General features: G+C 46.7%; 5 protein-coding genes across 7 annotated transcripts; 2 read left to right on the top strand and 3 right to left on the bottom strand.

Annotated features, from left to right (window-relative positions):
• Positions 1 to 374: 374 nt before the first annotated feature.
• On the top strand, positions 375 to 2,531 carry LOC6605799 (ubiquitin-conjugating enzyme E2 R2). Of its 2 annotated transcripts, none has more exons than XM_032718400.1 (3): positions 375 to 484; positions 941 to 1,532; positions 1,993 to 2,531. In XM_032718400.1, the coding sequence occupies exons 2-3, from the start codon at positions 972 to 974 to the stop codon at positions 2,383 to 2,385; spliced, it is 954 nt and encodes a 317-aa protein (XP_032574291.1). In that variant the 5' UTR covers positions 375 to 484; positions 941 to 971; the 3' UTR covers positions 2,386 to 2,531. The 2 variants fall into 2 exon arrangements, with proteins under 2 accessions (XP_032574291.1, XP_032574290.1); XM_032718399.1 differs by having other exon boundaries at positions 1,987 to 2,531.
• A 665-nt stretch (positions 2,532 to 3,196) lies between these two features.
• On the bottom strand, positions 3,197 to 4,967 carry LOC6605798 (probable aminoacyl tRNA synthase complex-interacting multifunctional protein 2). Of its 2 annotated transcripts, XM_002030577.2 has the most exons (5): positions 4,742 to 4,967; positions 4,528 to 4,626; positions 4,188 to 4,340; positions 3,773 to 4,001; positions 3,197 to 3,627 (listed from the first exon to the last, which is right to left on the bottom strand). In XM_002030577.2, exons 1-5 carry the CDS (start codon positions 4,886 to 4,888, stop codon positions 3,251 to 3,253), a joined length of 1,005 nt encoding a protein of 334 aa, XP_002030613.1. In that variant the 5' UTR covers positions 4,889 to 4,967; the 3' UTR covers positions 3,197 to 3,250. The 2 variants fall into 2 exon arrangements, with proteins under 2 accessions (XP_002030613.1, XP_032574289.1); XM_032718398.1 differs by lacking the exon at positions 4,528 to 4,626 and having other exon boundaries at positions 4,742 to 4,966.
• Positions 4,968 to 5,220: 253 nt separating this feature from the next.
• Positions 5,221 to 7,708, bottom strand: LOC6605797 (U3 small nucleolar RNA-associated protein 14 homolog A). The gene is made up of 2 exons (XM_032717895.1): positions 7,232 to 7,708; positions 5,221 to 7,172 (listed from the first exon to the last, which is right to left on the bottom strand). The coding sequence occupies exons 1-2, from the start codon at positions 7,634 to 7,636 to the stop codon at positions 5,262 to 5,264; spliced, it is 2,316 nt and encodes a 771-aa protein (XP_032573786.1). The 5' UTR covers positions 7,637 to 7,708; the 3' UTR covers positions 5,221 to 5,261.
• Positions 7,709 to 7,981: 273 nt separating this feature from the next.
• On the top strand, positions 7,982 to 9,943 carry LOC6605796 (general transcription factor IIH subunit 4). The gene is made up of 2 exons (XM_002030575.2): positions 7,982 to 8,322; positions 8,382 to 9,943. Exons 1-2 carry the CDS (start codon positions 8,024 to 8,026, stop codon positions 9,580 to 9,582), a joined length of 1,500 nt encoding a protein of 499 aa, XP_002030611.1. The 5' UTR covers positions 7,982 to 8,023; the 3' UTR covers positions 9,583 to 9,943.
• LOC6605795 (probable Ufm1-specific protease 2) lies at positions 9,892 to 11,974 on the bottom strand. The gene is made up of 2 exons (XM_002030574.2): positions 11,865 to 11,974; positions 9,892 to 11,805 (listed from the first exon to the last, which is right to left on the bottom strand). Exons 1-2 carry the CDS (start codon positions 11,901 to 11,903, stop codon positions 10,021 to 10,023), a joined length of 1,824 nt encoding a protein of 607 aa, XP_002030610.1. The 5' UTR covers positions 11,904 to 11,974; the 3' UTR covers positions 9,892 to 10,020.
• Positions 11,975 to 12,026: the final 52 nt, after the last annotated feature.

The following is a 12,026-nucleotide window of genomic DNA, read 5'->3' as shown; positions in this document are numbered from 1 at the left end:
CTTAATGTTATTATTAGTTATTTCATACGATTTGCAGGACTCGAAAAATTTGTTTATTAAAACTATATTTTCATAGATGTTTCACGCAAGTATAAGAAAACTAAAAAAACTAAAACTTAGTAAAACTAAAAACTAAACTCTTTAATAAAATATACTCTCCATAAAAAAACAACTTTATCCAACCTTAACGCCTTGATATTAAATCATACAAAAATTCAAATGCTAATTTAAAATGCTAAGGTTTTCTTTTAAAATTTGAAACTCGCTGGAATGCCGAGACTTGTGACGTCACACGCTTCTTGCTGCGCGGCGAGAAACATGCGCAAACGTCACCTTCTCAGCGGCAGACTCAGGGCGGCCATCCCTGGTTCAAATAATGCCACCCTGGTTTTTGTTTTGTAAAGTGAAATTGTTGCAAGTCAAACAACAATAATAAAAATCATTTAAAGCGCGTACAAGAAGTCAAAAAGAATTGCCCACACAAGTACGTATGGTCGGGCTGTCAGCCTTGCTATATGGAAATCAATTTTCCACTCAACTTTTACTTGGCAATCGGTATTTAATTTCGTGTTGTCTGCTGTGAAAGTAACAACAACAAAATCAAGAGTAACGTCAAGAGCAAAAATAGTTTTCCCCATTTTCAAAATCGACAAATATAGATATAGATTTCCCGCAATTCTGCCGGACAGCTGGACTAGAGTTTAGACCAAATTTCGCAGTTTTCCCAGCCCAGTATTTTGGAGCAGCCGCACAGTCATCGCTTTTGTGACGTGCTCACCTTGAATTCATCAGCAGGCAGCAAGCTATTGACCCTGCACATAGACACTCCCGGGCATGAAATTAGTAGCCGTTGCCAGTAGCCATTTGACACACTCCATTAGACATATCTAAATCAAAATATTGACATGTCTCGGCATTTTGAAAACTATTTCTCGAACAGAGCACGGCGACAACTGCAAGTGGCTGAACAAATGACCACCGCCGCCTCCACATCGCAGCATGCGACATCGTCCTCCACAATGATGGCGGGATCTGGATCCTTGGCGACCTCGTCGTCCGCCGCCGCCCCCACAACCACGCCCAGCAGCTCGGCAGTTCGCGCCCTGGCCATGGAGTACAAGTCGCTGCAGGAAGAGCCGGTGGAGGGATTCCGCGTCAAGCTGATCAACGACGACAATTTGTTCGAATGGGAGGTGGCAATCTTCGGGCCACCGGACACCCTCTACCAGGGCGGCTACTTCAAGGCACACATGAAGTTCCCGCACGACTATCCATACTCACCGCCATCCATACGCTTCCTGACCAAGGTCTGGCATCCGAATGTCTACGAGAACGGTGATTTGTGCATATCCATACTACATCCGCCGGTGGATGATCCGCAGAGCGGCGAGCTGCCCTGCGAACGCTGGAATCCCACGCAGAATGTGCGCACCATCCTGCTGTCGGTCATATCGCTGCTCAACGAGCCGAACACATTCTCGCCGGCCAACGTGGACGCCTCGGTCATGTACCGCCGATGGCGGGACTCACAGGTTAGACTGGCTCTTCTAGCTATAGTAAATGACTAGTATGCGGACTTCTCAATAATGAAAGCAGTGCAAAACTTATCTTTGGAATATGGAATAGTCTTCTAAATCGAAGATCAATCTACTTCAGTTCTAAAGCCCAGATCTAGTTTACTAGTTTCATAAACTTCGATTTCAATGAATGCCAATTTCAATGCTTCTTTTATGAACTTGACCATTGTAATTCACTTTTAATTACATGCCTTGATTTTGGTTCTTCGAACGTGCATATTTCCATCATTAGTAAGTACGTTCTCTTTTCACACGAATAATCAATGTAACTCATTCAACCTTTCTAATAGTTATTATATAAATTGTGCATGTTAATATTATAATAGTAATCAACGCAAAGCTTGAAGTCCGCATACTAGGCATTTACAAACGCCACTTGGCTTTTTAATAAGGACTTGCTTGATTTCAGGGTAAGGACAATGAGTATCCAAACATCATACGGAAACAGGCACTGGCCGCCAATGCCGAGGCCAAGCGGGAGGGCATTGTGGTTCCGATGACCCTGGAGGACTACTGTCTGAAGCCCACGCGCAAGCCCACAACGGAGTCTGGCCTGGATGCCAACTTCTACGATGATGACTTCGATCTGGAGACGGAGGATGATCTGCCATCTGATGATGACTTCGATGAGGACGACGACGATGATGAGGACGAGGATGAAGATGAGGACAGTGCCACCGCGCCGATTAGCAAAAATAATGGAGACAGCAGCAAGTGCAAGAACAACGGGCTGGTCAGAGAGGCGGCCGCTGCCGGAGCGGACGATGCCGAATCCGCTGATGACAGCGGCAAGGGCGAGACCACATAATGCAGCCAGGCCAGAGTCGCGTCATCTCTTCCTCCCACTCCTGCCCAGGGCGGCGAGCCACCGCCTTTTAATTTCTCCAACATTATTACTATTATTAATTCTAATTATACACGTTTCGAAACTAAACCGAACAACTGAGAAAACAATTATTTAGCAAGTTTATACGTACGAGGGTAGTTGAAACAATGGTCCTACGCTGATTTTATCTACTCAATTTTACTTTGATAACTAAGATGATTCGTATAAGCTACAGGTTATATGCCTGCGGGCTAACTCAATTCCCAGCCTATGGGCAAGCAATTAAGAGTTCAGGGACTTCTCCAAATCCAAACGTTTATACGCAGCAGAAACACACAACACAGAAACAAGAATAAAACCAATAACACAAGAAACTGATTATCAATATACACAGCATATGTACTAGGTATTTAATATTTAAAAATATACATATACACATTTTTATGAGCGGAAACGAAATACAAATGTCCCAATTCGCGCGACGCGGCATCCTATCGTACATAATGACACAGCATCAAGGTAAAGAACAGCAAAAAAACACATATTAAACAATCAATGGATTTCAAGAATAAAAGCAAATATGGAAACATAGCGATTAAGCAATTTTTAAGTGCAAAATTGACAAAGTAAGTTTAAAACCAGCTATTGCAATATGGAAACGATGAAGCGCATTGTTCAAACAGTAACAGAATTGCAACAAAGATAAATAAGCCAAATAAAGTTACTGAAAAAAATAAGATGTTCCTTCAATTTGGATGGAATAATTGTTGGAAAGGGTACAGAAAAGCACTCATTGCATCACATTGAATTCTACAATTTATTTGTTCGCCTTTGTCGATTAAATTATTTAAATTTGAACCACGAGCTTGGCCCTTTTTCTCCAAGCCACTAGCGCAGGCGTCAGATCCTTCTCGGTAACAGCTGGCATGCGTATCAGTGAGCTGTAGACACCAATATCGGCCACCGACATCTGGGATCCACCGAAATACTGCTGCTTCTGCAGTCGCTTGTCCAGCAGGCGCACCATGGCCACCTGCGTTTTGTGCGTGTTGCAGCGCAGCAGTTGGTAGCAAATGTCCAGGACGAGGTCGATCTCATTGCAGAGCGGAGAGCCCTCATAGCGATACTGGGCTGGACCCACACGGCCCAGATAGCGAATGATGTTCACCTCTCCGTAGATGGGCACGTACATGGTGGGCGAGCTGATCATCTCGGTGTGTTCGCCTGGAAGGCATTGCATAATCAGTATTTGTACTTTAGGAAACTAGCTTGAATGTTAATCATGGGGATCAGGCTGAGGTTTCTTCCATATTTATGGAAGCTATTTTTTAAATGGTCGTTTTGGTGGTAAGCCCTTGCTCTTACTCACAGTTCTTCCAGATGAGCGTCACACTAATCTTGGGCAAAGCAGGGTTTACTGGAACCTTCGCCAAGTTGGCCTCGAATTCCCGAGCTGCTGGTCCAATGTCGGCCATCGTGGAGTGCGTAAAGGTCTTGACATCAATAGTGTACAGATCGCGCCAGGCATTTTTCAGGGCCAACAACGCATAGGGTATGAAGTTGGGATGTCCATTGATGACGACATCCTGCAGTGGCACCTGGTTTTATTAAATAAAGGTATTTGAAGGTGATGGAACTCTCTTTTTAGCTAAGACTTTTCAAAGCTATGTTACACATAATTAGATCCTATTGCATAAGCTTCTAAATATTATTACTATTATTTAGTTATTTATTATTTAACCTCTGAGCTCCTAGCCTTGAACTTTTCATATTGATAGTCGTACCTCCTTTAATCCACCATTCTGGAAGGCAGTCGTGTGCTGGAAGGTCTTGCCGCAAACACCAAGTCCCGCCCGGATTTGTCCCAGCTGCGCCTTCAGGTCCTCCAGCTGCTTGAGAACCTTCTCCTGGCGGGCGGCCACTGATGCCGTATCGTCCTGAAAGTAAAAGCAGGGAAAGCGGATATGTTAGGGAACGCCATATTCCATTAGCCAAGGCCACAAGAACACACAAAACGAAGCATGGATGCATTATAAATATTTCTGGTACTGGCTTGTTCATTTTTTTTGTTGTTAGTCGGTGGTTTATAAATAGAATTTCGTATTTTAGTTTGGTGGTCTTAACCTTTAGCAGTCGTTGTATTTGTCGGCCTAAAGAGTCCAAATCAAGTGCACATGTGGCTGCGTTTCGCCCCGTTCTGTCGATCCTGTTGGCCTCCAATTTCTGGCAAGGATCACACATGCGGGAATGGAATGGATGTGGCGTTGTAGACATACGTTGCAATTTCACTGTCCTTGCGACCCGACCAACTTCCCACTGGTCCGGCAATTCAACTTACGCATGATGATGTGGACGCGGATGTGGATGCGGATGTGGAGGAGCCGCTGGCCAAGGAATCCGCCGCCAGGCTAACGTTCTTGAGGTGATACATGCAGGTGGGCAGCTTGATGTCGAATTGCGGCAGCAGGGTCTTCAGTTCGTACATTTTCGCGGCGAGAATCGTTGGATAAACACAATAACCTGCGCAAATTAGCAATGTGCTTGCCGTCTATGAGAAACTCTACAAAATACCAAACAACTCAAGGCAATGCTATCGGTATCGTTCAACGTGATACCAATAATCTGGTCACATTGCTTGCTATTAAATTCAAATTTAAATTTAATATTTATACATTTTATACAGCAAAACTTACGGTTTTTTTCAACGTTTTTTTTTGAGTTTCCCCAACTTCAGAATATTCTGCATGGTCAACTATATTCGTGTCAAGCTAAGTTTTAGCTTACTTTATAGCTAAGTAAATTGGGAGACTGACAATCGATCATTTCATTCAGATTTATTTTTAAAACTATTCCTAGTTCTATGCTATCTTGGCCTTGGGTGGCACTTTCGGTATGCGCTTTATCCTCCTGTCCACGATGTGGCGTAGACGCCTGTCCGGCTTGACCAGCTCGCTCTCCGTCATGGGCTCGATTACCTGGCCCTTGCGCGTGATGACTGCCGGACGGGTCAGCATGCGGAAGGCCGTCTCCGGCACAAAGTTCCGGCCAACTGGGGCACGGATACTGGCTTCGTAGTCGGCCAGGGATCGGAAAGGAAATGGTATGCTGGAGACCATGTGCTGGCGCGCATGCGTGCTGGCCGACTCGTTGATGTAAAGATTATCCTTATTTTCGTCACGACGCGTTTCCGGAGCAGCCAACTTTAGAAGAAGCCGCTTGTTTCGTCGCTCCATGACCTCCTTCGAAATGCCAGCACCCGCCCAGGAACCCCATCCAGGCAGGGCGAGCTGAAGCTCAGTGTTCTTAAGCTCGGAGTCCTTGCCTTTGTCCCTATTAAAATCAGCTACAATGTCATCATCCTCGAAGGCCTGACTGATTGTCAACTGGCGTTCAGCAGCTGCGTCTTCCTCGTCGTATTCAGCTGCTTCATCGTCTATTAGAGCATCGTTAAGGCCTCCCGAGTTGCCCTTCTTTTGGGTAAACACCAAAGTTGTCACCTTGTTGGGATCTATGGTATCCACAGCTGGGGTTTCCGTGCTTTCTGTGTTACTTTCAACTTGGACAGGGATATTATTCTGTGAATTTTTATCATCCTCGTAGTTAAGGGGCTCGTCAATCTCTATCTGCTGCTTTGTCTTTTTTAAAGCCAGACTTTTTAGGTTCTGCAAAACGTCCTTCTTTTTCGCCTTCTTTGCCTTGACAGGAGCTTCTTTAAGTTTGTTTACCCGTTCCTTCAATTTCTCCATTTTCTTACTTAGTTTGGCTCTGATTTGGTCCCCGTGTTTCTCAAAAATGTCATCAATGGCTTTTGAATTCGGCCTTTCCTTGGCTTCTTTCTTATCAGTTGGGCTAATATCCTCCACCTGCCAGCCATTTTCTATCTTAACTTTGGATTTCTTAAGTTTCTTCTTAGCAGGTTTTACTTCTGTTAATGGTTTTTGAATAGTTTCTTTCTCCTCCTGCTCGTCATTATCCTGGACTCCTACCAAATCCCTACGATGCTCCTCCAGTAACTTTTCGTTTTTATTCCTTTTTGTCCAATATTGCCGCCAATTGGCATCCTCACTTTCACCTTTTCCATTTTCCGTTTGCTCTGTAGCTCTTCGTTTTGTCCAAGGATTAAAGGGATCGTAGTCATTCTCCTCCTCCTCGGGTACAACTGTCTTCTTGATGGTTTCATCTTCGCTGTCTGACTCCTGCTTTTTCTGTGTCAGTTCCCTGCTAACAGCCAACTGCTCTGCCAGATCCTTTCGCACATCCTTGTCGTACTTGGCCCGTATCTGAAGATTCTTCGCCCAAGTACCGGTGTTCTTGTGCCGCAGGCTGGCACGCTCCTGCACTCGACTCTTTTCCAGGGCATTAAGCTTTTCCAGCGCCGCCTCTGGGTTAGTTTTCTGCAGCAACTCGAACTCCTTCATCTGCTCCAACATTTTTTGTCGCTTCTGCAGCTTGTGGAACTTTTTCGATTTGATTTTGTTCTGCATGCGCGCCTTTGCTGACTTTTGAGACTCACGCATCTTCAGGTAAGCCAGCTCCTTGCGACGGGCGAATAGTTCGTCCCTGGTAAGCTTCTTTTGTAGTAAAAACCGCTCCTGCTTGGCCAGCTCCTTTTCATCCGTGGTATCCCCAATTTCCGCTTTGCGCAGTTCCCGTAGTTTACGGTTGTTAGCCTCGAGTTCTTGAGCAAGATTGGACTTGACTCTGGTGTTTAAAGGCCGTGCATTCGCCGAAGTATTTACGTAAACCGTTTCAGATGGTAGGGGGAAGATCTGTAATAAGTTTTGGAGATTATATGTGTATCTCACTGTTAGCATTGGCATTTACTAACCTGCGTCTCTGCAGATCTCTGTTGAGCCACCACAGCATCCCAACGACCGAGCTTCTTGGTGACTCCCTCGTAGCCAATGGTCCGCTTGATTCGATCCGCTGCTGGTTTCTCCAGCGGCTTCTCGAGCACCTTTTTGCTGCCCTGGATGCTCTTGAGCTTCTTGCCCGTCTGACTGTGCTTGGTGGAGGTGCGTAGGATGTCTACCAGATCGTTCAGACCCACGGCCCTGGGGGCGTTATCCGTTTCCGCTGACGAAACACCTTTCACCAGTTGGAACTCATCCTGGCGCGATTGCCGCTCGTCGCGCGTTGACTTCTGGATGTGCTGCACCTTGCCCAGACTGCCGATGGCCTGCAGCAGCTTCTTGTGTGCCTTCGGTTCGTAGTGCTCCTCGTCGTCGCTCATTTTTTGTCAGAAAAATATTTAAAATCAAATAACAATACAAAAATACTTCGCGCAGCACGTGTGCAGAACAGCTGAGTAGTTATCGATAAATTTGGAGGCCCATCACAATTTCTCCTTGTGTTCAATAGCATGGGTGTGGAAATTGGGGTTGCCTTCTTTTAAAAATGAACTTAAATATAATAACATTTACTACTCAATACATCTATTTATGCATTGGGTGTAAATCAATTGGTTTTTTTATAGTACAATAAATGCCCTTTTACCTCAGCGAAAATCCCCTTCGTAACGCCCTTGATAAAAACTATCGATTGTCCCCCGAAGAAAGACCGGCTATCGATGACAACGAAATAAAAATATTTTGTTTACGAATTCGACATTCGAATCGTCATGGCCGACACGAAATCCGGTAGTGGTCGGAATTCGGCTGCCGGGGGAAGTGGAAACACAGTCCTGTCGCCCTTGGGGCAGGGTCCTGCGAACTTGGAGTGCAAGGACTTTCAGGAGTATCTGCGCACCCGCCAAACGCCAGAGTCGTTGGAGAAGCTGTACAACTATCCGCCCATTTGTTTGGCCGTATTTCGGGAGCTTCCCGAGATAGCCCGGCAGTTTATCATAAGGATACTGTTCGTGGATCAGCCTGTTCCACAAGCGGTGGTCACATCATGGGGTGCCCAACGTTGTGCCAAGTAAGATTGTATCAAATTGGATTAAATACATCATTGCAATGCATTCATTACTTTTGCAGGGAGCAAGCCGAGGCTACCAGCTGCCTGACGGCTTTGAACGTCTGGCGGGTCACAGCCATTCCGGGTGGCCTTTCTGCGTGGGAGCTCTCGCCCACCTTCAAGAAAAGCGTGCGCCAAGTGCTGCTGGGCGGCGGAAAGCCTTGGCCTATGACCAACACGCTGGATAAGGACTCGAAGCCCAGGGACATTGCTTTTCTGGATACATACGCCATGTCCCGCTGGCGCTGCGTGTTGCACTACATGGTCGGCACCGGAAATCGCAATGGCACCGATGCGGAGGCCATTAGTCCGGATGCCGTTAGGATTCTGCTGCACGCTAATCTCATGAAACGGGATGAACGAGACGGTATCACAATAACCCGGCAGGGCTTTCAGTTCCTGCTGCTGGACACGCGAGCTCAGGTGTGGCATTTTATGCTACAGTACCTGGACACGTGCGAAGAAAGAGGAATCAGCCTGCCAGAATGCTTGTCCATGTTGTTCCAGCTCAGTTTTTCAACGCTGGGCAGAGATTACAGTTCGGAGGGGATGAACAGTCAGATGCTGACCTTCCTGCAGCATCTACGGGAGTTTGGACTAGTCTTCCAACGTAAACGTAAGGAGGGACGCTTCTATCCCACACGTTTGGCTCTGAATGTGACAAGCAAGGAGGCGGCTGCGACTGCTTCTGTGGCCATGGATGAGGAGGCCACTCAGGACTGTGGCTACATCGTGGTGGAGACGAACTACCGAGTGTATGCCTACACTGATTCTCCACTCCAGGTAGCCGTGTTAGGTCTGTTTACGGAGCTCCTCTACCGCTTTCCCAATCTCGTCGTGGGCGTGCTAACCCGCGATTCAGTGCGCCAGGCGTTGCGTGGTGGTATCACGGCGGAGCAGATTGTCTCGTATCTGGAGCAGTATGCGCATCCCAATATGCGCATGGTCGAGTCAGCCATTCACTCTAAATCCTGCCTGCCACCCACAGTCGTTGATCAAATTAAGCTGTGGGAACTAGAGCGAAATCGCTTCACCTACACCGAAGGCGTGCTGTACAATCAGTTCCTCTCGCATACAGATTTCGTAACGCTACGAGACTACGCCCAGTCGATCCACATGCTGGTGTGGCAAAATGAGCGAACTCGCACGATGGTGGTGCAAAAGAATGGCCACGACGATGTCAAGCGTTACTGGAAGAAATACTCTAAGAGTGGTGTTTAGCCCGGGATGACGACCAATTCGGCAGTTATTCTAGGAGTAACATCTGTCCCCATTTTGTTACTAAGCTAAAACTTTAAAATATGGTTTGATAAGGGAGTGGGATACATATAAAGCATCGACATTCAACATACAAGTGGAAGAAAATTAAAGTACACAGGTATCAACACATCAAAACAGAAAACCACCAAAGCTTTTCCTGGATTGTCGTTTGGGGCAAAGACACTTAAATAATTATTCTAGTGTCTTTGTTTAGTGTGAGTCGACTTTTAATATTACCAAACGTAAAACAGTGAAGAGACAACTAACAAATGCATACAAAATAATTTTATTTACCCAATAATAAAGAATTTGGAAAGTCCTATACGTCCTATAAGTCCTATAAGCAAATCGAAACATCCTCGCCTACCTAAATGCGAATGGAAAAGAAGCTAGCTCAACCTAATACAAAATGGGCCGCTGGGGCATGCAGAGATTGTAGTAGCTCCCCTTGGCCCAGAAGTCCATGCCCTTCCAGCCGCACCAACCCTTAATTTGAATGGTGGCCAAATCATCGGCACCTGTATAATGGGGATCCAAGATGAGGAACTTAACCTGACCCGTCTGCACGCAGTAGTCTACTCCGATAATGGTGTGGGCCAGCACACCGCCACCAATCATCACCGGCGTTCCTTGCGTTTGGAAATGCATCGCCAGCTCAGAGGCAATAGTGGCCAGCTCAGCTCCAGAGGCTACGTGCAGAATCTTTGAGTCCACGTTAAGGAATCCCTGCAGACACATGCTGATTTCTGTGGAGCCAATCCACTGAGAAGACCCCACGAATGCAGCAGGTTTGTCGTTGATCTTGTGAAGGTATTCCTGCACCTCCAGATGGGTCGGAATCGGTGCGTTCGTATAACCCTGCAGCACAAACCAGGAGCAGATCGTCTGCAGCGAGCGATAGGCGCATCCCCATCCCTTGTCCTGCACCTGCTGTTGCAGGTAATGATAGTAATGGTAGTTACCATTCACTAAGTACTCTTTGCCGTCGACAACTCCACTGGGACGTAATCCAATGTGGGTATTTACCAGTGGAGTCCATGGTGCGTCCTCCGTTTCACCTAGGAAACGCATCTGGTTGGACCTGCGGAAATAAGGACGACTGACGGGCAAAGCAAACTGTCGATGCAGGCGTTTGCGTCTCTCTAGCATGCTTGGTGTATCGTCACTCAGACCTTCCAGATATGCGCAGCTCACGAAGTGACCAAACTCTTGTGGGTAGAAGTGATAGCTAGCCGGCACCAGCAGCTTTCCACTTCCCGACTCCGTGAGATGCTCAATCAGGCTCAATTCGAACAATCTGAGACCTCTGCAGATGCTTTCAATGAGCACGTCGTATAGCCGTTGGAGCTTCGTCTTGCGGCAGAGAATGGCCATGGCTTCGATCTCTAATGGTACCTGGACTCGGATCTGTTCCTCACTGGTCACAGCAATGCTGAGTGCCGGATGAGGTGGTTCTCCGGCCACGGGATCACGACTACGCGACCGCATCACATCTATGTGGATCACCTCGTAGTCACAGCCAGTCGGAGCCAGTCTCTTGACTGGCGTGTTCTGACCTTTGGGCTTCTTTTTGTCGACACTGGCAGTCTCCTTTTCATGTCCTGGAGTGGGAATAACGTCTATAAGATCCTGAATTTGGGAATCGCCGCTAAACTGTTTGTCGAGTGGACCGTAGTTATTAATGAAAATCTTTGTCTGCGGAACGTTAAACACTAGATTTCCGTCGGCTACCCTTTTGCGCAGCACATGCATTTCCCGGGACACAGAATCCGGTGTGGCGGCCGTTTGCAGAAAGAATCCGCACTGCAGCCGGGTGAAGCAGAAGTCGTTGTACAACTGATATGCCTCCATAACCTCGTAGGGTACCTCCTCCAGCTTTCCGTGGACGAAAAACGAGGCCCGCAGGCCCACCAAGGTGCCCAATTCGCATTGCAATAGGATGGGATTATCGGTGATATCCACTGATTTGATGACCTCATTAAGGTGCGCCTCGCCATCGGTGCAACCACCAAACTTGACCAGTCCGCATAGATCCAGTTCCGCCGGAAATCTGTGTTGGATCTGTTCGTAGTTCAGCTGTCCCAAACTGGACTCAATGTTGAAACTCAGAAGGAGTAAGGTACCTTCTCCATAGAAAACTCCAAATAAGCAACCACTGCACTGCTGCTTTGTTCGCTCCAGGCGCTAAAATTGGGGAATCCGGGTAAACGATATATGGTTAAATAAGCCATTTATAGTCTCACCTTCAGCAGGAATACGGATATTTTTAGTTTGGGCAGCATATTTTTTATAAATGTATGAAAAGAAAAAAAGTAATACGGCCACTACAGCAAATGTTGCACAGCTGGCAATTTTTTATCGATAACTGAGTCTGTATGGTATTTACCTATCGACTTACATATGTA

This window comes from Drosophila sechellia, chromosome 3L, assembly GCF_004382195.2.
Source record: "Drosophila sechellia strain sech25 chromosome 3L, ASM438219v1, whole genome shotgun sequence".
Taxonomy (NCBI): domain Eukaryota; kingdom Metazoa; phylum Arthropoda; class Insecta; order Diptera; family Drosophilidae; genus Drosophila; species Drosophila sechellia.
Note: the sequence above shows the minus strand (reverse complement) of the source record. Positions and strands in the feature narration are given on the sequence as shown.

Coding starts and splice junctions, on each gene's coding strand:
- LOC6605797 (XM_032717895.1), bottom strand. CDS start 7,636: ATGAGCGACGACGAGGAGCACTACGAACCGAAGGCACACAAGAAGCTG. Junction 7,173..7,231: donor AGAGATCTGCAGAGACGCAG/GTTAGTAAATGC, acceptor AACTTATTACAG/ATCTTCCCCCTACCATCTGA.
- LOC6605795 (XM_002030574.2), bottom strand. CDS start 11,903: ATGCTGCCCAAACTAAAAATATCCGTATTCCTGCTGAAG. Junction 11,806..11,864: donor TATCCGTATTCCTGCTGAAG/GTGAGACTATAA, acceptor CCCCAATTTTAG/CGCCTGGAGCGAACAAAGCA.
- LOC6605799 (XM_032718399.1), top strand. CDS start 972: ATGACCACCGCCGCCTCCACATCGCAGCATGCGACATCGTCCTCCACA. Junction 1,533..1,986: donor GCCGATGGCGGGACTCACAG/GTTAGACTGGCT, acceptor GCTTGATTTCAG/GGTAAGGACAATGAGTATCC.
- LOC6605798 (XM_002030577.2), bottom strand. CDS start 4,888: ATGTACGAACTGAAGACCCTGCTGCCGCAATTCGACATCAAGCTGCCC. Junction 4,341..4,527: donor AAATACAACGACTGCTAAAG/GTTAAGACCACC, acceptor TTTTACTTTCAG/GACGATACGGCATCAGTGGC. Junction 4,002..4,187: donor AGAATGGTGGATTAAAGGAG/GTACGACTATCA, acceptor TAATAAAACCAG/GTGCCACTGCAGGATGTCGT.
- LOC6605796 (XM_002030575.2), top strand. CDS start 8,024: ATGGCCGACACGAAATCCGGTAGTGGTCGGAATTCGGCTGCCGGGGGA. Junction 8,323..8,381: donor GGTGCCCAACGTTGTGCCAA/GTAAGATTGTAT, acceptor TTACTTTTGCAG/GGAGCAAGCCGAGGCTACCA.